The sequence below is a fragment of the Sciurus carolinensis genome, chromosome 1 (genome assembly GCF_902686445.1).
Source record: "Sciurus carolinensis chromosome 1, mSciCar1.2, whole genome shotgun sequence".
In the NCBI taxonomy this organism is placed as follows: domain Eukaryota; kingdom Metazoa; phylum Chordata; class Mammalia; order Rodentia; family Sciuridae; genus Sciurus; species Sciurus carolinensis.
Window position 1 is genome coordinate 184,774,178 of NC_062213.1, and position 24,208 is coordinate 184,798,385.

The 24,208-nt window shown below is 52.8% G+C and overlaps 2 protein-coding genes across 2 annotated transcripts in view; one reads left to right on the forward strand and one right to left on the reverse strand.

Moving 5' to 3' along the window:
* The window catches only part of Csmd2 (CUB and Sushi multiple domains 2), a 553,852-nt gene that overhangs the window by 239,487 nt on the left and 290,157 nt on the right, over positions 1 to 24,208 (forward strand). The window contains 1 exon segment of the mRNA XM_047516471.1: positions 22,105 to 22,217. Coding sequence (XP_047372427.1) covers positions 22,105 to 22,217 — 113 coding nt within the window.
* Hmgb4 (high mobility group box 4) lies at positions 4,433 to 5,014 on the reverse strand. Its single transcript, XM_047561770.1, has one exon. It carries the CDS (start codon positions 5,012 to 5,014, stop codon positions 4,433 to 4,435), a length of 582 nt encoding a protein of 193 aa, XP_047417726.1.

The following is a 24,208-nucleotide window of genomic DNA, read 5'->3' on the forward strand; positions in this document are numbered from 1 at the left end:
GTTCCTCTCATGCCACACGTGCTCCTGCCCCAGGACCTTTGCACTTGCCCCCTCACTGATCAAAGGGCTCTTCCTCAGACTTTGCATGTCTGGCTCCTTGGCCTATAAGTCTAAATCAGACATCATCCACAGAGAGCCTCTGACTGCCCATCCCGAGTGCCCTCCACTCCTCCTCTCATTGATTTTCTTCAGAGTGCTCGACACTATCCAAAAATCGATCTGCTGTGTTTATTCATTGACTTCTTTGTTGTCTCTCTTTCCCTTCCTGGAATGCAGGGGATCAGAGATCTTGCTGTATCCCTAGCACCAAAGTAGTTGCTGCTATGTTGCTGGCATAAGGTTTACATAAATATGTATGGAATAAGTAAATTCATGACTATGTGAGCACAGGAGAGAAGGATCCCAGGGGAGCGTCTGTCATCAAAGTGACGATGGGCCCAGAGGCTCTGCCTCCCTTTTCCCAAAGACAGAGCACCTGGGCCCAGCCGAGTAGACCCGGCAGGCGGGCCCTGCTCCCGATTCCCTGCCTGCTCTCCTCTCGCCCAGGGTCTCCTCTCATCTTAGGTCTAGGCTCCCCACCTGCCACCCGCCCCGCCTCTCCTTCCACATCTTTAGGTTGTGGTCCTTAAGAGCTGCAGATTCCCGCCTCCCATTGTCTTCTTCATAAAGACTGTAATGAGCTTCTTTTCCAGCAGGGGCGCTGCATGCTCTTGTGAGGAGTCTGCCCTGGCTCCCCACATTCCCATAATTCATCACACAGGAAACCAGAGAGTGGTGGCTGGAGGGTTCTTCCTAGAGAGGCGTGGTCCTCCCCCAGCTGCTGCCCACCAAGCCCCGCAGTTCAGACGGGAACCAGTGCACAGAGACAGTCTGGATCTATATAGCACTGCGGTGTCAGGGAACCTTTAAGGAAGGGAAATAGGCGGGTTGGGTAAAGACTAGAGGGGGAATCGAGGATGAGGCAGTCTCTTCTAGAACTGAGGAAGCTGGGATTTATTGAACAATGTATCAGTCACCTATTGCTGTGTAACAAGTTGCCACAAACCTAATGGATTAAATGTGGGACGAAAGGCACATTCATACATTACTGGTGGGACTGCAAATTGGTGTGACCACTCTGGAAAGCAGTATGGAGATTCCTCAGAAAACTTGGGGTGGAACCACCATTTGACCCAGCTATTCCTATCCTCTGTTTATACCCAAAGGACTTAAAAATCAGTATACTACAGTGACTCAACCACATCAATATTTATAGCAGCTCACTTCACAATAATTAAGCTATGAAACCAACCTAGGTGCTCTTCAACAGATGAATGAATACAGAAAATGTGATATATATACACAACTGAATATTACTCAGCCTTAAAGAAGAATGAAATTATGGCATTTGCAGATAAATGAATGGAGCTGGAGAATATCATGCTAAGCAAAATAAGCCAGTCCCCCAAAGCCAAAGGCCAAATATTTTCTCTGATATGTGGATGCTAATTCACAATGGTGGGGGGGCTAGGTAAAAATAGGTGCTTTGGATTAGGCAGAGAGGAGCGATGGCGGAGAGGGGGCATTGAGCTGTGAATAGGAGATTATTACCCTATGTGTATGTATATGATTACACAACTGGTGTAACTCTACATTATGTACAACCAGAAGAATGAGAAGTTATATTCTTTGTATGATGTATCAAAATGCATTCTACTGTCAAGTATAACAAATTTTTAAAAATCTGTTTATACAGTTTAAACATTTACACATGTAAACATCCATGTATATAGTTTCTGCAGGTCAGAGGTCCAGTAATAGCTGAATCCAGCTGCAAACAAGGTTTCTGCTGGCGCTGGGTTCTCAGCAGTGACTGCACTGGGGCAGGATCCATGCCCCACTTGCGTGGTTGCTGTAGCATCTAGATCCTGGCATGCAGGGCTGAGAGCTATTCTTTGCTGGCTGTAGACCTGTCCTCAGCTGCTAGAGATTTCCTACAGATCATTGCTACTTGGACTTCCTAAACTCAGCTTCTTATTTCACTGAATAGCGAGGAGACTCTCTAGAGCAGATTTAGCTAGCAAGAGGGAGTATTACTTATCATTACATAACCAAGGAAGTGACATCCCTCTCTTTGCCAGATTCTTGATCAGAAGCAAGTCACAAATTCTGCCCACTTTTAATGGGAGGGTATCGAGCAAGGGTGTAGACACCAGCGGGGGAATCATGGAGCCACCACCCTAGAGGTACCATAGTACCTATCAGGGGTTCAGGACTGCGCCAGATACTTTTACATATTCAATCACTAAAATGCCCCGCAAGGCAGGCATCATCCCATCCCACAGATGAGAAGCCTAAGTCTCAGAGGAATGTGCACTGGCCCAGGGTCCTGCCAGTGTTCAGACTGGAACAAACATGAAGTTCACTTGTGCACACGTAGAGACCAACGGCTCAGCATTCTTGCAGTGAGGCACAGGGGCCTGAGAGAGGAAGGGCCAGGAAGAAGCCGAAGGAGGAGGACTAGAGTGCCCCGTGAGACCTGAGACCACAGGAAAGGAAGGGGCGAAGCACATTTTGAGAAAGAAAGCCGAGAGCACTTAAGTCTGATGATCTGTTTTCTCGATGAAGCAGAAAATGAGGGTGTCTCCTGAGAGGGTGGGGGATGGGCTGGAGGGGAAGCGGAGCCGGGTTGGAACAGCAGCTGTGGGCGGCGGGGAGCAGGAACTTTGCCAACGTCAGGACAGTGGCCGAGCAGAGCAAGGCTGCTTCCTCCGGGAAGGCTTCAGGTGCTGCAATTCAGGCGAAGTCCCTCTCTGTCATCAGAAGGAACGTTCTCACCGGGCAGGGACACAGCAGTCCATGTGGCACCTCCCTGTGCCCAGCAGGGGACCTGGCACTTGAGGCTCCTCCATTAAACAGCCTGATTCCAGACAATACATTTCTAAGTCAGTCTCTTGCCGCTCAGCCCTAATGACTCATGCAATTCTAAAAGACTTTCCGAAACTCTGTATTTTTACTTTTATTTCGAAATTAAATGTTCAAATGGTACCGAGGAGCAGAAAGTGGGGTTAGGGGTGGAGTTGGGCATCTGTCGCATGCCTAACCCAGGGACAGAAAATCAGTTCAGCATCTGGGCCCAGCCTTTGTGATGTCAGGAAGTCAAGAGAACTATTTCACCCTTTCCTGTTTCAATCTACTTTGGTTGGTATGAAACATTGCCCACAGTACATTGTTGCCTGAAAAAAAAAAAAAAAAAGTTACCGTCCAGACACTTCTAGCACCATCTGACTCATGTCCAGTTACTATCAAGTAACAGAAAACCCAACTTATACCATCCTACGTTCAAAAAAAAAAATGAAGCATGCAGTCTCACCTTAGTGTGAAGTCCCGGAGGATGGATGCTCAGGGACGCTACCATTGTGGCCCGGGTCTCAGGCTGGTGGATGGCAATTGGCTGGCAGCCTCTTTGGGAGCTCCACCCTTCCCAGGACTCCTACACGGATCCCTGAGATTCGCTCTGATCGGGCCAGCTTAGGTCACATGCCCATCCCTGAGTCAGTGTGACCAGAGGGATTCTGTCCTCTGATCCAGCCTTGGTCACAAAAGAGAGTCACAAAAGGGAGTTAGGGTGTGTGATGGAGAAGGAGGAAGAATGGGTGCCAGGGGGTCATATAGTCAACGTGCTCCCAAGCCTGAGAGCTGCAGTCAGACACCTCATTTTATAGCCACATCAGCCTCTAGTCTCCTCCTTACCAGGGGACACCCCCCGAGTTCCATCCTGGCTCACTAAGGGAAGCTCAGTCTCGCTGGAGATTTCATACCTAGAATGACTGGAGAAACCCCGAGTCCCTGCTGGTCCACCTGAGGTCCAGCGTCCTGATCTTCACTGGGCTTGGTGCACTTGGGTGCACTCCTGGTGAGTGTCTTGTCGTGTTTCTCTGATGGGATCTGGAGTCCACCTGGTCTGAGCTCCAGGCCTATCACCCCACCGACCAGAGCCGGGTCTGGTGTTCTTCCCACAGCTGACCCCAATCCTAGGAGGGTCTTCCAACCTGGATGACCACTTAAAACCTGGGGCTCTGTCTTGATGACTCCAATCTTTATTTTTTTTTGTATGGGGGATTGAACTACTGAGCCACATCCCAAGCCCTATTTTGTATTTTATTTAGAGTCAGGTCTCACTGAGTTGCTTAGCACCTCACCATTGCTGGAGCAATCCTCCTGCCTCAGCCTCCCGAGCCGCTGCGATTACAGGCATGCACCACTGTGCCCAGCTCTGACAAACAATCTTCATATCTCTGCTCCATCCCACTAGGTGCCACCCGTCTCCAAGCCACCCCCACACCTACCCAGTCCCAACCTCCCTCCGAAGCCACTTGCTTCCCCAACAGTGGCAACCTCTGTGCAAACTCCACCATGAGACCAGGGCCAGGCAGTATGGTTCAATGGCACTTTATTTCTTCAAACTGGATCCGTCCATTTTTCCCAACTCGGCTTTGCCTTTCTGCTGGTTCTTAACCAGGAAGTTCTTCTTCGTGGTATGGTGCTGTTTACGGTACACTTCAAGATCCTCAAAGTACTTAACTCTCAGGAGAGCTGCTCTCTGCTCATAGGGCTGCTTTCCCATGTCTGTTGCTGCAGACCACATCTTCCCAGTGGCCTTTGCCACCTGCACCACTGACCAGTTAGGGTTCTCCCTCATCAGCTGGGCATAGTGGTCTTGGCAGAAGAGGAGGAAGGAAGATGGAGGTCGCCTGGGAGCCCGGGGATCCCGCTTTCTCCGTTTTTTCTTCTTGCCAACATAATGCATCATTTCTTCCTGGTAGCGGGCTTTGTCCAGCTTGGCTAGGGCTTCGTATTTGGCCTTTTCATGCTTCGAGATGGATTTCCATTTTTCCGAACACTTTCTAGAGAACTCTTTAAAACCAAGGTAGGTATTTGGCTGCTGCTCCTTGAATTTGTTTCTGTAATTCAGCAGAAAGTGGATGTAAGAAGAGACGTTCACCTTGGGCCTCAGCTGGACTTCTTTTCCCATGTTCACAAGATCATGCTTTTTTCGGGATTCAGTACCTTGGACAGCAGAGACTTTTGTCTGCAAGTCCAGGAGCAATCTAGAAGGTGCTCTGCTTGTGGTGAATTCTTCTCTCTGTAAGAGCCGCAGTCGGAGGTTGGCCTTTTCAATGATGGTGGTATTGTTGGGTCAGAGGAAGAGAACTGTGACGTCACACGCAAACTGGCCAACCCTGGCCAGCACTTGTGGGCGTTTGCATACAGGGGCCCTGATTGGTTGGTTACACAAGGGTTACCTCTCCTGAGTGACAGTGGTTTATCCAAAGCAAGCAGCTATGGAGCAGCTGATTCCTCTGGGAACAATCCTGCTTGGCTTCCTGGAGGCAGCAGGCTTTTCTCTGCTTTGAGGGCTTTAAATCTCCGGGTGTAGTAACAAGGGTCTGCCTCCCTCGCTGTACGAGTGTCAGGATGCCGCATCATCCCTTCCAAAGACGGGCTGGAAATAATGAAGGCGAGGGGGTGGATGGCCCCCGAGCTGTCATGATAAAATGTGAAGTCTTTCTGTTTGCCTTGAACAGTGGCAGCTCATACTGTACAGAGGGTTTAGTAGTAACTCTAAAAATAATCGGCTATGACAGCTGTGACTCGGTTCCTGTCAGGACAAAGTTGTCTAATTTAAAACCTGAGCACTCAGGCTATGGGTCTGAACTCTTCATTTCTCTGAAGAAATTTGAGGGAAAAGAGGGAGGAGAAACTTGGGGTTTTATTAATTATTCTCGAGTCCATGAGAAAGCGGTAGTATCCTGGCCTCCCTGCATTCCCATGGAGGGTCCCCATTCCCTGTCATTAGGCACAAAGCTCTAACCACCACATTCGAACTAGCTGGCTTCCGTCTTCCGTAAAAGCAGTTGCAAATATTTCCATCAGCTTCCGGTTGGAAGGAAAAGACAAGAAAAATGTTGTTTGCTGACCTTGGACCCTGCACCGTACTTGCTTATGTGGAATTGGATTTAATACAACTCAGTGGTCGGTGATAAGTGTCATATTTATGTGATGAGATAACAGTTTCATTGACAGAAGAAATGACAAGTTCCAGGTCAAGACAGCTACTAGCAGCTGGGAGCGTGGATTTGGACTGACGCTGTCTACCTCAAGCCTGTGCTTCCTCCTGCCTGCTCAGAGCTGTGTCCTGGGTTCCAGGGTCCAGAGGCATGGTCTCAGCTGCTGAACCTGGCAAGGACACTTGCCTAAGACCAGATCCCATTTTACATTTTTTGCCAAATCCATTTTCAGGACTCCATGATTAGTTTCTTTTCTTTCTTTCTTTCTTTCTTTATTTCTTTCTTTCTTTCTTTCTTTCTTTCTTTCTTTCTCTCTCTCTTTTTTTTTTTTTTTGCCTTCCATTAAAAAAAGAAAAAGATAGAAAATGATTGGCGTCCTCAGTCCTGCATTCTGGCCCCAGTTCTGCCACAGCTGGTCACGCTGCCTAAACCATGCCCTTCCTCCCTGTGAGCCCAGGTTTCTCATCAACTAAGCATTTGAACTAGCCAGGGAAGCCCCTCCAGGTGGCCTTTAGGGTATCAGATGCCAATGGTGGAAATGTGTGTGTGTGTGTGTGTGTGTGTGTGTGTGTGTGTGTCGGCATCATGGGTGGAGGGCAGGGATCTGGCAAATGCCAGCAGATTACTCTGGGGATATTTATCGGCCTAGGTAGTTTTCTTTCACTCTGGTTCTTCCTCCCAAGGGACCAGAGGCTGGCTCACCTGTTTGTTGGACTGGAACTGGGTGGGCTGCAGAGATGAACAGTATTCTTCCTGAGATGCACAGATGGGACATGAGAAAGAAGTTTAGCTAAAGTCGACACATGTTAATCAGCTTCTGCTCGGGCACACACACAGTCAGGCACACTCACACAGAACAGTTTGTCTGTGCCTCTGGGTGTAACCTCCTACCCGTCTCCTGAGGATAAGATCCAGGAAGATTAACCCCATGATAACCATCTGGAGGCTGGCAGATACAGGAGGAGGCAGCAAGAGCGAGCGCTATGGCAACCTGTTAGGCCAAACTACCAACTCGCAAGGGAGATGCTGGGGTTCCTGGGTTGGGGGGCTGGGGAAGGTGCTACGTGGCTTTCTAAGTCAGTGTGCGCCAGGTGTCAGTCTGCCCTTCCATACCCCCTTACCACCCTTCTCCGCTTGGCTCTGTCCTGGGAAGCTGACTCAGTCCCATGCCCTGTGGCTTCCCTGGCAGTTTGGCCTGTGGAGACCCCCATGAGATCAGGGATGGAGGAAGGTGAGTTTGGGGTATCTGTGCTCCTGGCTCCCTTCCCACAGGGTCTCCAGGAGCTGGCTCCCGTCCCCCCACTGCAGGTCTCTGTGCCTCCTAAGGTGTCCCCTCTAAATAACTCTCCTTTCAGGTTCAGGAATCGCTCCCTCCTCCTGTCCCCTCCTGCCTAGGCTGGTCACAGCTAGGTCTCTACTGGCCTTCAGGACTCTGCCACTTTCATATATCCAGTGACTTTCCTGCACCTAGCCCGCACCCTTGTAGATCGTCTCTGTATTAAACGCTCCTGGAATTATTCTAATTTGAGTTGCCATCTGTTTCCTGCTGACCAAAAGTGCCATGTCACTGGACTTCCACTGTGCAGGCATCAGTCCAAACCAGAAGGGCATTGTGCCTCTGGAGACCCAAGTGTCCACAGTCACACAGCCTAGAGGCGCCTGCAGAGGCTGTGCCTGCCAGGGCTGGGGAGCGAATGGACACCTGACCTGGGAAGAGGCGTCTCATATCCCTGCGTTCTGAGATGACCTCCAGCAGGCGCATTGAGCTAGAGGGCCAGGCAGCAGATACGTTAAGTTTTATGAGCTCCAGAGTGTCTGCTGCAAGTACTCGGTCTGCCATCGTGGCTCAAAAGCCACCGTAGACAATGCAAATGACTGTGAGTGTGTGCCAATAAAACTTTATTTACAAAAACAGGCTGTAGGCTGGGGATCACAAATCTGCTGACCCGTGATCCAGAGATGTGTTCAGTATTTTCAGGCATTTCAATTGCAGTCTACAGTAAAAAAATACATTTTACATCATGACCCACTTAAAAACACATGCGTGCCTAATATGTATTTAATGCTTACTACGTGAGACCAGTATGTGTATCCATTCATTTAATTCTTATAACAACCCCAGGCTGCTATTTTTATCCTCAGTGTAAGGATAAAGGTAGCTCAGCACAGAGGTCACAAAAATAAGAAATTGTGCCAAATTCTACTTACTACATGTGTGATACCCTCTCATTTTCTATTCCGCTCGTCTCCTCTACCTTCTTTTGTTATCCGCAATACAATCCACTGACTGATCTCATGACCTACTAATGGAAAAATTCTGCCTGGGCAAGTCCCCTCTGAGACCGTGAGAGCCCCTTTCCTTGGTGGCAGTAACACAAAATGGAAGTAGCATGGCCCTTGGAGCCAGACAGATATGAGTTCAAATTCTAGCTCTGCCCTTTACAGTGGATAACTGTAGTCAAGTCTAATGCTTTCACAACTGTGTCTGAAGCGAGGTTGATGATAAGCCCAGACTTAAATGATGGGAGTACAAGCAGCTGGCATGCCTTGTCCCCTGCAGTGTGGGCTGGCAAAGGACTGTCTTCAGAGTGGGGGAAGCTAGGTAACAGGCACCACCTCAGCCTGGTCACAGAGGACGGCGGTAGTGACAGGCCACACTGATATCACCACACACCCCCTTCCTCCAATGTCACAGTGAGAACATCTTGCCCCCATGGTGTCCTTCCCCAAAATCCAGACCCCAGCACCCAGCATTAGGACACCCTGCACTTTGTCCCTCATCTCCAGGAATCCCAGGGTCAGAGTTGACCCTCAGCTGCAGCGGTGTCTGTCCCTAGCACACCTTGGTCAAAGCATTCCTCAAACTCCGGGGCACACGGCATTACTTAGCTCTGCAAAGTGCTAGCACTCAAGCCACAACAACCAAAGTACCTAGCAGAGCACCCAAAACATCCTCTGTCCTCTTCTTGTCCTTCCTCCTGAGTGGGACTCAGGGACTGAACTTAGGCTCTGAGCAAGGCTTCTGTGGCAGCGATGTCCACATCCTGGAAATCTGTGAACCTTTGCCTCCCCTGGCAGAAGGGACTTTGCTCTTGAGACGGGGAGGTTTGCCAGCTTATCCAGCCGGGTCTGTCAAGGAAGACAGGGTGACAGAAGCAGAGGCTCAGAGTCAGAGACTTGATGATGCTATAAACTGTTGGCTTTGAAAGCGGAGAAAGAGACAGCAAGCCGAGAGATGAAGGTGGCCACTGGAAGCCGGAACCTTGAGCCACCAGAGGGGGAGCCCTGCCAACCTCTCTATCTTGGCCCCAGTAATAAATCTGTTTTGGACGTCTCGCCTCCAAAAGCGTAAGACAATAAATTCAAGTTGCTTAAGCCACTAAATCGGTGGTAATTCATTCAAGCAGCCATAGGAAACGATCACATTATCTTCCTCCGGCAGCTGGTGGTCTGCAATTTTTCCCGTGCCATTCTTAACCCCCGCTTATGTTAATAAAGATGAAAAATCTACACCGCTGCTTATTGGATTAGATGAGGGGGCAGAGAGCAGGATCTACTCAATTTTACACACTCGTCCTCACTCACTTGCTGACTCATTAAGTCACTAATTCCCTCATTCGCTCGCCAATTAATTCACTCTTATTCGCTCAGTTCATTCACTCACACGCACGCGCGCATCTCGGTAGTTCTGGGGTTGCTGGGGTGGCAGGGCTGCTTCTTCAACGGCCAGTGAGGACAGTTTGAGAAGTGGCTGCAGCGTAGGGACGCACATGCACCCTGAAGGCTCCCTGCCCGGGAGCAGCCAGGCAGGGGCAGGGCAAGGCATGAGCAGCAGGACTCAGGCTTGGCTTTGACCCCATGCCAGGGACTGATACGCAGGAGAAACCATGGTGTCTCCACGAAACCATGATAACGCTTTAGGAGCATGATCTCTGGACGCCGAGAGAGAGGGAGAGAGAGGAAGAGGCGGAGAGAGCGGACAGAGGAGAAGGGGAGCGAGATGGCGAGAGAGCGAGACGCGGGAGATGAAGAGAGGAGGGAGGGAGAGAGGAGAGAGGAGAGATGAGAGATGGCGAGAGAGAGACAGAGGAGAGAAGAAGAGCGATGTAGGAGGAGAGAGAGAAGGAAGAGCGAGATGGAGAGAGATCGGGAGAGAGAGAGAGAGAGGGAGAGGGGCAGAGGGAGAAGAGAGAGAGAGAGGAGAGAGAGAGAAATAGAGGGAGAGAGAGAGGGAGAAGAGAGAGAAGAGAGGAGAGAGAGAGACAGAGGGAGAAGAGAGAGAGAGAGAGACAGAGGGAGAAGAGAGAGCCCCCCGGGAGAGAGAGGAGAGAGAGGCTGACGAGAGAGGAGAGGGCGAGAGAGAGAGAGAGGAGTATTGACTTGGAGAGAGAGAGGAGAGGAGCGGGAGCACAGGGGCACAGAGGCGCAGCAGAAGAGAGAGAGCGGAGGTGTAGAGGAGAGAGAGAGGAGACGAGAGCGGGGAGAGAGGAGAGAGAGGGGTAGAGGGGCGCCAGCAGAGCCCAGAGGGAGACGAGAGGAGCGAGAGGAGAGAGGAGAGGAGGAGAGAGGGAGAGGGAGGGAGGCAAAGGCGAGCGATGAGAGGGGGACGAGGAGTCTGAGAGAGACGAGACGAGAGTGGGCCCCGGGCCCAGGGCAGAGGCCGCAGGAGCGAGGAGAGGAAGAAGTAGGAGGCGAGGAGAGAGAAGGAGGGATGAGAGGGCCAGCGAATAGAGGAGAGAGAGGCGAGGAGAGAGAAGAAGAGACGAGAGAAGAGAGGATGAGACGAGCGGGAGGAGGGAGGCTAGAAGAGAGAGAGAAGAGAGAAGAGAAGACAGAGTGAGAAGGAAGGACAGAAGAGAGAGGCGAAGAGAGATGACAGAGAGAGACAGAGGAAGAAGAGAGAGAGGGAGAGAGAGAACTGGAGAGAGATAGACGAGGGAGAAGACGAGAGAGAGAGAGAACTAGAGGGAGGAGAAGAGAAGAAGAGAGAGATGAGAAATAGAGGGAGAGAGAGAAGAGAGAGAGGCGACAGCGAGGAAGAGAGCTAGATGAGGGAAGAAGAGGAAGGCAGAGAGAAGAGGAAAGAGGAGGGAGATAGAAGAGAGAGAGGACGCAGGAGGGCGAAGAGAGAGAGGGGAAGAGAGAGAGAAGAGAGAGAGAGGAGGAGAGCTGGAGGTGAGAGGCGAGAGAGAGAGACGAGCAGAGAGCAGGAACAGCGAAAAGAGAAGAGAAGTGAGAGAGGAGAGAGAGAGGGAGGGAGATAGGGGAGAGAGAGAGAGAGAGAGAAGAGAGAGAGAGACAGAGGGAGATCTTGAAGAGGAGAGCAGAAAGATGAAGGGAGGGAGAGAGACAGAGGGAGACGAAGAGAGAGAGGAGAGCGCAGAGAGAGAGGAGGAGAGAGAGACAGAGGAGAGAGAGAGGAGAGACGAGAGAGGAGTAGAGAGGAGAAGAGACGAGAAGGAAAGAGAGAGAGAAAGAGGGGCGAGAGAGAGCAGAGGCGAGAGAGACGAGAGGAGAGAGAGAGAGAGAGAGAGAGAGAGAGAGAGAGAGAGAGAGGAGAGAGACAGAAGGAGAAGAGAGAGAGAGAGAAGAGAGAGAGGGGCAGACCAGCCCCAGACCACACAGCAAGGAGTGGCAAAACTGGGCTTCAAATTCAGGTCTGTTGGGCTCAGTTCATGTGTTTGGCCTCTACTGAGTGTGGGACGTCCCGTGGCTGAGGCCAAGGAGAGGAAGAAACCAGGATGGAACAAGGCCAGGTGCTTCAGGAAGTGAACAGGTGGAAGGAGGACAAATTGACTAAATCTGACCATTTAAAGGGACTCAAGCAAGCCTTTTCTCATGCCAGTTGGTCCTCATTCCAGGCAGATCCAGTCACTTTGTCTCCTGGTCACGAGATGCTCTGGGTCCAGCAGGTGACCCACAGAACTTCACCAGCATCACACAGAGCCTGGATCCACTCCAGGGCAGAGGCTGAGCAAGGCTGGGTGACAGGTCAGCCCCCAGCCCAATGGCCTGGTGGACAGCCAGACAGGAAATGGGACCGATGACCAGGCACAGGATCAACACGGTGAGGGGCAGGCAAGCCTGGTTACCTCCAGCAAAGTACAGACTAGGTGTAGGAGAGGACCACGTCTAGGGCGGATACCCCGCAGCTCATGTGAGGACCCAGATCAGTCCATGCCACTGACTCTCTTCCAACCACGTGGACATCTTGGGACCAGTCTGCTCATATCCCTCCCTTCTTTTGAGAATATTCTTTCTTTTGGAGAACTGTCCCCAAACCAGGTGTTATGGTTCAGATAGGAGGTATCCCCCAAAGGTGAGATACCACAATAATCTTTACAGGTGCATGATTAGATTATGAGTTATTACCTAGTCAGTGGATTAATCCACAGGATGTGGGTTAACCCAATGGTAACCCTGTAGGCAGGTAGGGTGTGGCTGGAGGAAGGGGGGGGGGAACATGACTCTGAGGCATATATTTCGTCTCTGGTGAACAGTTTCTCTCTCTCTCCCCCTCCCTCCCTCCCTCCCTCTCTCCCCCTCCTCCCTCTCCCTCTTCCCCCCCCCCCTGTTGCCGCGTCCTGAGCTGCAGCTCTCCACTTCACCTTGGGTCCAGAGCTATGGGGTCAGCTATCTGTGGACTAACCCCTGAAACCACGAACCAAAGTAAACTCTTACTCCTCACGTTGCTCTTAGCAGGTCTTTTGGTCACAGTGACAAAAAAGCCAACTAAAACACCCATCATGGGCTCCTCATGAGACCCATGCCATTGGCCCAGGAAGGGACACATCTCCCACCAGAACTGACCAGAGGCCTCCCTTGGGCTTTTTCCAACTAGAACTACCAAGGGAAGTGATCTGCTTGGTTAGGAAGGTGACAGGTGAGTCAGGGAGCTATTGAGGGTGGCCATGGCTCTAGCCTCAGGTAGCCACCATTAGCATAGAGAGAACGCAGCCAGCACAGAGAGGGACGTGTGGCTTTTGTGCCCCAGGCTGGGGGCATTCTTTTCTCATTTGTTCTTTTTAGATGTACATGACGGTAGAGTGTATTCTGAAATATTCATACACACGTGGAGTGTACCTTACTCTAACTGGGACCCCCGTCTCGAGGTTGCACAGGATGTGGAGATTCACTGTGGTGTATTCATATGTGCACAGGAAAGTTGTGTCAGGTTCGTTCCACTGTCTTTCCTGTTCCTATCCCCCTCCTTTCCCTCTATTCCCCTTTGTCTAATCCAAAGGATTTTAAATCAGCATACTACAGTGAGGCAGCCACATCAATGTTTATAGCAGCTCAATTCACAATAGCTAAGCCATGGAACCCACCTAGGTGCCCTTCAACAGATGACTGGATAAAGAAAATGTGGTATAAATATACGATGGAATATTACTCGGCCATAAAGAAGAATGAAATGATGGCATTTGCCAGTAAATGGTTGAATCTGGCGACTATGATGCTATCTGAAAGAAGCCAATCCCAGAAAACCAAAGGTGGAGTCTTCTCTCTGATATGTGGATGCTAACACTCCACAAGGGGGCGCCGGTTCTAGACACATTATACACAGAAGCACAGGCCTTCAGAGGGACCCCATGGCGCAGAGGAGGAAACTCAGGCTTAGAGAAGTTCCGGCGCATGTCCATGGTCACACACCTGGTAGACAGCGGAACCTGGATTCAAATACAGGACTGTCCGGCTCCCAAGGCCTGGCCCTGGACCCTTAGCCTTCCTAAACCTACTGCCTCTGTGTAGGGGGCAAGCCAGGGGGCGACCCTGAAAAGTGGGTCTCCACGTAGGCAGAGACGTGAGCAGGGCAGAAGGCTGGGGTGAAGTATAAGGCCCTGTGGTCACCAGGCTGTGAAGGCTGGAGTGGGGCTGGAGGTAGACCAACACACAAGGCCCACAAGACATCCGGTAAGGGGCGGGTGAGGAGCACCACGGGAGAGGGGGAGGGGATGCTTCCACACCTTTCCCAAACGCCCCCGGGAAGCCAGCCCTCCGGGGCCTCTCTTCATTGAAAGTGATCAGGGGCCCCGACCAGTCTTCCAGATAGAAGTCCCACGCACTGATTGGCTCAGCTTGTGCCGCGTGACCACGCGGATCCAATCAGCTGTGGCCCCGGGGTCCTGGTGCGGTTGTCCTTTACAGGATCTGCGGGTTGAGGAAGGGAGACTGATCTTCAAAGGCCTCTAGTGCTCAGAAGAGTGGAAGTGCCCGATTTAAAGCCAGAGACAGAAGAAAGCGTGTTGGCAACCCTAGCGGGATGCGCTACAAGCCAGGCGCCACCTGCTCCCATCTTCAGACCCAGCCGTGTCTGTCCCGTCAGCTCCAGGGCGCATCTGCACTCGGCAGGGAGCCCCTGGCCCATCGGTCCTGCTGACGAGCTAGGAACGGAAGGAAACCGAAAGGGAGCAGCCCCCAGACCTTCTCCAAGTGCCGCCCAACACGCAAGACCCCATGTCAGGAGACACAGCCGGGAACCCATCCCCGCGCTCCCCTGCGCAGGATCTGGAGGGAGAGCGTTGACTGATGTGGCCGGGCTCCTGGAGCGCACCGTCAGCCGAGTAGGAAAGAGCTCTGATGATTCGTTGAGTTACCGAGTTTCTTCTGGGAAAGAAGGAACATTTGCCCACACCGATTACCAGATCCCACGGTCGCTGCACTGGGGACATGTCCACTTCTGACGGGTGTCCCCGGACGGTGGCAGCAGCTGCTGAGTAATTGGGGAGCACAGCCGGGCTGGGGGACTGAGGAGGTGGTGACGATGACAGGGAGCTGAGACGGACCCAGCGTGGCATCTGAGGCCCTCCCGCTGCCCCGTGCCCACAGGCTTGCTGCCGCCTCTGTTTTCCCCTCATGTGCTCCCTGCTGTCACCAGCAGGATGGCATTCATTTGTACACCGTCCTCCCTTGACGGAGCCCTTCCTTTGTCAGGCATTCTGCAAGGTACTGAGGATAGACCCAGGAACAGGAAAGAGATAGCCGCTGTCTCCAGGGGCCTCACGGTCCATGGGCGAGGCAGGCCCTGGATCAGGCGTGCCAAGACCAGCACTGAGTTCCAGAAAGTGCAGGGAGTGGGGGGGGGGGGGGGGGGGTGGACACGGGAGAAGCAGAGCAGAGTCCGCGGGGAAGGGCAGGGTTCCTGGAGCCAGGGGCTGGTCCCCCTGAAGGATGAGGGGTTAGCCAGAGAACGGGCGGTGGATGCGGTGGACAGAGAGGATCGGTCGGAGATGACTTCTTGATGGTAGGAGGCCTTGCAGGTATAGCGACTGCCGCATTCACACCCAGCGGGGGACGAGGCCTGGGAGACCCTGAAGTCTCTCCCGAGTTGAAGAGGTGAAGACTGACTGGTTCTCATTCTTCTGAATGTGGAGGGACTGTAATGAGAAAAGACGCCCAGCGCTGACAGCACGTGACTGCCGTTCATTCCTGCGGTCAGCTCCGGGCGCGTCTATAAAGCAACCTTAGCCCCTGCGCCAAAGCCGCTCCCTCGACCAGCTGGCGCTCCCGAGGCCTCGGCGGATCGCCCTCCCGGGTGCCCATGACGGCCCTGAGCACCCGCAGCAGCAGCCTGGAACGCTTGTGCACTTCCACTCCCACCAGCTGAGTCCTGCCCTTTCTGAGAATCGGTTGGGTTTGTTGCCAACTCTGTCAGTGCCAGTCATACTTGTTATTGTAATTATGTGATTTAAATTAAACATCACATAAACTGATGAAATACGAGTGTGAGAGGAAATAGAGCTGCCGCTATGGAAACTCAGTTGAATGCTTTAGAATGACTCCGCAAAGGAGCGTCTCTAAAAAGAATTGCTTCCAAAATATTAGGAGTGTGTGAAGGAGAGGGCTGCACCCCACTGGAGAAGTCCCACGGGGACCTGGCCCTGGAACAAGCATCCCTGTGACTAGCACCATGCCTGGAGCATAGTAGGTACTCAATAAATATCTGTAACCTGGAAGACCTGTAGCAAAACTGGAAATGGAGACTGGCATTATGGTTGTGATTGACATGAGGTAGATACTGTCCAGGGTCAAAGGAAAGGCCTTGATCCTGCATTAAATGGACTGGCAATTAAATGGATGTTGAGGCCATTTTCCATTACGATGGAACATTTCAGCTCTGTTTGTACACTTTCATGATGCCCTACTTAGAAATGAAATTTTAATTTACTAACTCAATCGTCTGTGCGGCTTCAATGGTGGGGGCCCGCAAACTTTTTTTCTGCAAATATTTTTAGCTTTGCAAGTCATCGTCTCTGGCACGGTGACTCAACTCTGCCATTGTAACACCGAAGCAGCCACAGACGCTGTGTAAATGAGTGCGAGGCATGCTTGTGACCTGGGAGACGCAGGCAGCAAGCCACGGTCGGCCAATCCCTGTTCTGCGGCGTTGGTCTTGGGTGCCAGGCTTGGGTGCTGCCAGAGCTACTGAAACAAGGGGCCTCCTCCCTGGTCCGCAGAGCTTGCCACATTTTCCATAATCAACTACAAGCATTAAATGGAGGGTTTTTTTTTTTTAATTCTCCCTTAGCCAGATTCCATTAACAAAGCGTTGGCCTTCTAGGAGGAGATGGTCAAGTCCAGAGATGATTACGATTTGGTCTGCGTAGGACACTGCTGGTGCGTGTCCAAGGTGCAGAGGGAACGTACCGGGATGGAGAGGGAGAGGTGGGACCCGGGCCACTGGCTAGGTTAATGGATCGGCACCGTCCTGCCTGGTAGTCAGGGTGGCCGCGGGGAACGGGAATCCCAGGGAGAGGGGAGAGCGCGTGCCGGGCCCGGGCACAGCACACTGCCGTGTCCCAGACTTAAGAGCCCCTCGGTTTGGCTGGAGCCCACAGCGGGCTTCATCAGGCAGGATAGCATTTTTAAATTCAAACTTTATTCTGAATCCTGCGGTTCACCCTTCACAGCTGGACCTCCAGCAAGGCAGGGCCTTGACCCATCCCCAGGGTGGGGAAGGTGGTCGGGAGCAGAGGGCAGGCCAGAGGCTGTCTCTGCAGCCCTGGTGGGACAGACGGGGTCGGGAGGTGGGGAGCTGGCCACAACTGGCCACGTGGCACAGGTGGGGGAGAGTCGAGTGCGGGCCTGGTTGGGTGACGGTGGGGTGTTGTAAAGAGCACTCGGAGGTGGGGAGCACCCCTTGGTTCAGAGCACAGCCCCCAACCCCAAGTGCACGCCAGGCAGCCAGGAGTGGAGTCTTGGAAGGGATGCCCAGGCTGCCAGCACAAAGGTATGGGCAGGTGCCTCAGGGAAAGAGCCCAGGGCGGCCAAGGGCCCCTTTCAAAGACCAGGCCAGAGCTGCGCTGCAGCGTCCGTTCCCAGAGCCTGGCTCTCCTTCCAGGCCTGTGCTAGTTTCGGGAACATGTGTAACATCTTGGGATTGTCTTGGGAGAGGGCTCGTCTTCACGCACGGAACCTAGGCACCTGCTGATGGAAAGCGATCATGGAAGACATTGGTGCTGAGAAAGGTTTCAGGACTGAGTTAACAAAGGTTGGCTGCAGGGAGGAGAGGGGCGTGGCCAGGGCCAGAGGCAGCAATCGGCCTCCTGCAAGGACCTTGGTACTCTTTGCTGACCACTGACCAAGACAAAAGGGTTTCCCTGTTTGTACCCTGGTGCCGCTCCAGCCCTCATGGCTGGTGAGAAGGGGAGCGGGCTTGGGAGTGCCCGCAGGGTGGCGAGAGCCTCCCATCCGTATCTCATGTTCTCCTGGGCCAGCCTCGGGCAGGCAGGGTGGGCCAGCCTTGGGCAGGCAGGGATGGGCCAGCCTCGGGTGTGCAGGGTTGGGCCAGCCTTGGGCAGGCAGGGATGGGCCAGCCTCGGGTGTGCAGGGTGGACCAGCCTTGGGCAGGCAGGGATGGGCCAGCCACGGGTGTGCAGGGTGGGCCAGCCTCGGGTGTGCAGGGTGGGCCAGCCTCGGGCAGGCAGGGATGGGCCAGTCACGGGTGTGCAGGGTGGGCCAGCCTCGGGTGTGCAGGGTGGACCAGCCTCGGACAGGCAGGGATGGGCCAGCCTCGGGCAGGCAGGGATGGGCCAGCCTCGGTCAGGCAGCGATGGGCATGCTCACCACCAGATTGCAGAAGAGCTTCACCCCTGCATCGGACCTGGGCTGTGCGCACAGCTTAGTTGAAAGACATTGTCCACAGAGTCCCTTGGGGAGCACAGAAGCCGGATGCCTTTGACCAGGGGTGGAGGCTGCTTGGAGGATGGCCCATGGCAGCCGGATCTCTGAGGTGACAGGCTTCTGGGGACTCAGCATGTCTGGGAAGCTCAGAGCCCTCACAACCCTGGCTGGGCCAGTGCATGAAGGAATGTTCTCCAGAGGCTGCCAGTTTCCAGGGATGCCCGGATTTCAACCAAGATCCCCTTTGTCTCAAGTTGTTTGAGAGGCCCTGTTGTCCTCCTGTAGGGAGTATCTCCTAGCACCCCTGCACGAGAAGCTTCTAGAAGAGGTGGCTGCCACCAAGTCTACTCCAGGCGTTCCCATTAGGGAGAGGAAGGCTCAGAGCTTTGTGCTGTGGAGCTCAGAGCCACATCTCCGTAATCAACTACACGCATTAAAGGGAGTGATTTTTTTTAATTCTCCCCTAGCCAGATTCCATTAATGAAGCCCCATTTAACGGAAGTCAATTTACCAAAAAGAAAAAAAAAGAGTGTAATTGCTTAAATACATTTTATGTTGTACTGCAGTAGCAATTTACTGGGCGAACTTGGAATTCCCCAGGCCCCCCATAGTGAAGTTAATGTGGACAGAAAGGTTTGAGGGGAGAATCTCTCTTTGTGTTTCTCTCCTTTAATTATGATTCTAAGAGGGAGCAAAACTAAAGAGGATCCTGGGGGAGGAAGGAGGGAAAGAACAGGAACAGAAAGGAATTCAGCCTAAATTCTCCTGCCAACTTTCCTTCCTGTTGCCTGTATGTGATACTCTAGGGCAATGGCCGAGTGCCTGGGCTCCAAATAGGTTGGCCTGGGCTTGAACCCCACCTCTGCCACTTAAAAGCTGTGTGACCTCGAGGATGTTTCCTTACCTCTCTGTGCAGCCAGATGGTGCGGCAGGAACGGGCACACAGAGCAGCAAGCGTAGAGGCAGAGAAGCTCAGAAAAGCACTGTCTGTTCCAGTACGCACAGCTCTTCTGTTTGACTAGAGAACTGTGTGCACGTGTGTGCACACCTGTGTGTTTGTGCACACTCAAGGTGAAAAGGAAGACAGGTGTCAGACCAGGAAGTCTCCACTGAGAAGGTACCATTTGATCAAAGGCTTAGAGGAAGCAAGAGGGGGAGACAGCTGGAGGTCTGGCAGAGGGGACAGCATGTGTAAAGGCCCTGGGGCAGGAGCAGGACTGGCCAGTCTTGAGAGCAAGACTGAAGCATAAAGAATAAAGAGGCCAGAGGAGGAGGAGGCAGGAGCAGTGAGGACAACTGGCTTTCTTTAAGGCCCCGTAGGTCGACCTAAGTTACTCTGAGTTATCGGAGGCGTTGAAGACTCATTTTGCTTGGTTTTATTTTTTAATTAACTCCATTAAGGTGTAATTTCCAGGAATAAAATTGCCCATTGTAAGCGTACAGTTCTTTGGAGCTTTGACAAAGGTGTCTACACTGGGTTTTAGTATCTCATTGAAGACGTGGAACCTTTCCGGGACCCTCTTGAACTCCTTCCCAGCCCAGCGAGGCCCGCCTGCCGGCCCCTCTTGCCCCAGCACCGGGCATCTCTCCTCTGCCCTCCTTCCCCGGGGATCCCCCGTTGGACACAGGCACACACCCTCAGTGCCCAGCACGGCGCTCCTCAGAGTCATGGTCAGTTTCCCTTTATCACCGGGTTTTGAGCAAAGTCTGGCACCATCTCGGGGGCCGAGTTGGGTGAGGATCCCCCCGTCGGTTCTTGGACAGAGTCAAGAAAACTGTCAGCGTCAACACTGGAGCCGGAAGAGGCGGGGCAGTCCAGAAAGACGTGCAGGCAACGCCGGGTCCCGGTCGAGCCCTGGACGCGGGCGCTAGAGAATTCCGGAGCGCGGGAAGGTGCGGGAAAAACGGGAGGTGGGCGTTGCCCCCGGGGTTTCTCCAGGCTAAGCCACCTGGTTAAAGCAACCAGCCCTCCCAGGTCCCAGCTCTGGGAAGTCCCGCTGACTCCCAGTCACCTCTCCATCATGGTCTCACCTCACCCCTGAGACCCCAGCACGCCCCCAACTCGCCCCCAACTCATTCTGCTTTGCAATAAAGAGCCTTTGGTTCTGAATTATTCAGGGAAATTCTCCCAGTTTCTGCTTCCCATATGTAAATAGGCCCCGAGCCTTGTCACTGAGATGGAATTGAATTTGGCCTGGGGAAAAAAAAGCCCACAATACCATTTGTGGCTCCTTAGAAAACTTAAATGACTCACCCTGTAATAAACTATTTTAAATGGGATCTGGTGAAATGCAGTAATTGGTTTCTATAATAGTTCTTACCCCAGCACTGTGGGTTATATTCCTAGAGTTTGGTGTGTGTCAGCATTTTCATTATAGTAAAAAATTCCGTTTTGGAGGGTGTGGAACTCCTTGGTGAGGTCTTTTGTTTACTACATATTTATGAAGCCCCACTCACCACTGCTGCACCTCCAGATCCTCTCCCTTACTTTCTCTACCTTGTTCCGTGCCTGGGGAGACAGACCTGTGGGAAAACCTCAGAATTCCCCCTTTTTTTCCCTCTGGCTTCCAATTAGACTAGATCAACAGGAGCATCAGTTAGAGATTTGAGGAGGGGGAAAGAAAGTGAGTGCTGGGTGTTCATTCCTTGCTCCCTCCTAGTGGGGTTTCCAGTTGTAGCCCCTCTAAAGTTGAAGTACCATGGGGTGCTGTGTAGTGATTTTTGTAATGCTGCTCTGTGTTGGGGGATAGTTCCTCTTCTCTCTGTTGCAGGAAGAGGAATACCCCAGGATATTGCCCCCGGCTCATGGTTTCCCTAGAGTTTGCCCTCATCTTTGAGTCATTCATTAGACCCCTGGAGTCACTCCTGTGACCATGCCACCTGATTTCTGCTGGACCCTGACCTACCTACTTAGTACCAAGTGTTGGGTTTGGTGTGGGAACCAAGTTGAAGAATCTAACAACAGCAGCCAGTACTATGAGCTGCTCCTGCCAGGACCGGCTATGGCCACTGAATCTTTGCCACCTGTTGAGGGAGAGGTTATGATGGTCCCCACTTTGTAGATGAGATCACTGAGTCTCAGAGGGCTTAGGTGATTTCTCTAAGGTTACACAGCAGACTTCTGTAGGACCTGAGTGGCTTCACCCTGGGCTACATGGATACCTTTGCAGGGTTATCCTAGGGAGACACGCACCTGGAGAACTGGCTCATAATTCAATAAGATGCCGCGGCAGCAGCAGAGGACCAGAAGGAAAATCAGATGGTGGGAGCTAGTGTGTGGCAGGTTCGGGGCTAGACCCTGCCTGCCACTGTCTCCTGCATTCCCACAGGCTCGGGGGCTGCTGGGGTTCACACTCATAGAGAGGTTCAGTAGCAGGTCCAGAGGCATGCTGGGAAAGCCCGGATCTGAGCAGACCTCTGTGCGGCGGCCAAGCCAGGAAAGCTTGGCCTGGGGCTGCCGCTTAGGCCCTTCTGGAGTCCTCTCAGGTGTGTGGACGATGCAGGAGGAAGGATTTTGTGCAGGTGAGTATATTCAGGCAGAAAAGGGGCGAAGACCCAGAAGGGTAAGGTCTGCATAGAGGTGGTGCTGACCCTCTGCTCCTGGCCTGAAGGATCAGCCCCCTGCTTTGGGCATCTCAGGGAGCCCTCAGTGGAATGAGTCCTAGAAGTGGTCTGTGCAGGGAGCCCTCAGTGGAATAGTCCTTGAAGAAGTGCTCTGGGACAGGAGCCTTCAGTGGAATGAGTCCTTGGAGAAGTGGTAGAAACTGTCAGGCCCTGGCTATTGGAGGGTCGACAGGGGACCGCACAGCGCTCTCCTGCTCCTCCAGGGCTGGGCTGAGGCCTAGCAGGCCAGAGGAGAGGGGAGCCTGCTGGATGCCTGCCCCATCCTTCCTGGCTCTGCTCCCTGACCCGCCATGTCCTGTCCCCACAGGTTCACCGGAGCCAGCCTCCCAGCCCCGGTCATCAGCAGCAAGAACTGGCTGCGGCTGCACTTCACGGCAGACGGCAACCACCGGCAGCGTGGCTTCAGTGCCCAGTATCAAGGTAGGCAGGGCCCAGGACTGCTGGCCTTCCTCCTTGGGGACAGAGACTGTGCTGGGGGACACACCCTGCCCCCAAACTGGGTCTGGTCTGGCTTCGGGACACCCTTCCCTCCAGACCGTCCCCTGCCTCTGCATCTCCTGCCTCTGCCCTTGGGGACTCTCGCACCAGGAAGTGACATTTCCTGAATTGTGCGGCCCCTGCTGCCCCTCCTCGGGCCAGGTTCATGGGGACTTTAATACTAGGGCCATCTAGGAGCCAGGCACAGTGCAGGCACCCAACAGGCATCTGCTCATTCGATCCTCAGCATCACGTGGCAAGGTAGGCCCTGTCACCACCCCTGACTTAGGGAAAGCACCCCAGACTCAGAGAAGGTAAGCCAATTCCCCGAGGCCACCCGAACTGCTGCCTTTGAGTCCCCCCCGCCCCGTTATCCACTGACCTTTAACCATACAAAGTTGGGGGGAGTCCCACATTTCCATTCATTTTTCATTTTACCAAGAAAGCTAGTATATTAAAATCACAGGCAAAATCACTTTAGGGAGCACTGTAGCTTGCATGCTCAAATCTGGGAAGAGCTGTCTAGTGGCGAGAGATCAGACCAGGAGTGTCTGGTGAGATTGCAGGTAAACACATTTCTATTCCAATAATGAAGAATTGCAAATGGAGTGGGTTAATCCAGAAGCAGGGAGCTCTCTGCACCTGGAGGAGATCCAGAAACCAGGGACCCCCCGGGCCGAGGAGGACTTCCTTTCCAACCTTGAGTTTATTTGAAGTACTCGAAATTTATACACACCAGGGTGGGCCTCACAACGTGCTTGTTAAGCCTTCAACTATTACCGATAGTTGGTTTTAAAAGATTCAACGATGCATTTCTATGATGCATTTATTAATTATAAGGCCCTCTAGGAGGCCCTGGAGCCCCCAAGCCAAGCGCCTGCTGTCCCACCCCAGAGGTAGCTTGGGGCAGAGCGGAGCCCCCTCTCCAATGTCCTTGGGGAGCTTCCAGCTCTCTGGCTGGAAAGGGCTCAGAGCTCCACTGTTGGTGAAAGTGTTGTCTTCAGAATCTGAGCTTCATGAATGGCCTCACTCACTGAGCGGAGGAGAGCAAACCTTTGAAACGTCTAAACGATAAACAAGATACCCCTTTGGTGTGAGTGCCTAACAAAGCCTGGCCTGAGCTCTGCTGGGCTGGGCTTTTGTGTGAGGGAAGCACCTGTCTGAATCCTTCTGTGTGTTTTCCAGAAGAGAAAAGCAGGACTGACTGTCACAGGTCCTTCTGATTAAAGAAGTGCTGGGTGTTGGGAGTACTTGGAGCTCCTCGCTAGTCACTGCAATAGGTTAAGGCAAAGGCGGTGCCAGGCGATGGCAGCCAGGCCCAGACAAGGCGGCCTCAGGGACTGCATACCTACTGTGCGCAGGGCCCCAGCTTGCACACCGCCCATACTGCAGTGCCCCATGGGGCTTTGTTCCCATTTTCTTTTCATTTGCGACCCACAGAGGTCGTATAACTAGCCCCAGGTCACACAGCCCCAAAATGAAACCTGAGTTCATTCACAGGCGCATGCACGTTTCCTGCAGAGTCACAGGGCCATCTGCTAGGTTAACCTGGAAGAGGGGAGCTTAGGTGACTTCCTCTTCCTGTTTGACCAGTAGCTCTCGAGCTGTAACCTCGCCCCACCACAACATACACATACACGTTTATATTTCTATATATTTTTAAATACATGCTTTCGCCACCATGCCCAATACACACGCACTTCCATAGGACTAAGGGGAACATGTCGCCCAGGGTGATTAACCCTTGATGGTGATGTACCCTGGAAATGTCTTCCCCATTTTCTATGCTAAATTCATAACCTCTAAACTAATTTCACGAGTCTGCAGCAGAGAGCAACCCACAGTCTGAAAAGCTGCGTTTTATTGCTGAAGCACTTACTGAGATCAGGCCCCGCCCTCCACTTGGGGTGCCCCCACACGCCCGCACAGGGTTT

Coding starts and splice junctions, on each gene's coding strand:
- Hmgb4 (XM_047561770.1), bottom strand. CDS start 5,014: ATGGGAAAAGAAGTCCAGCTGAGGCCCAAGGTGAACGTCTCTTCTTAC.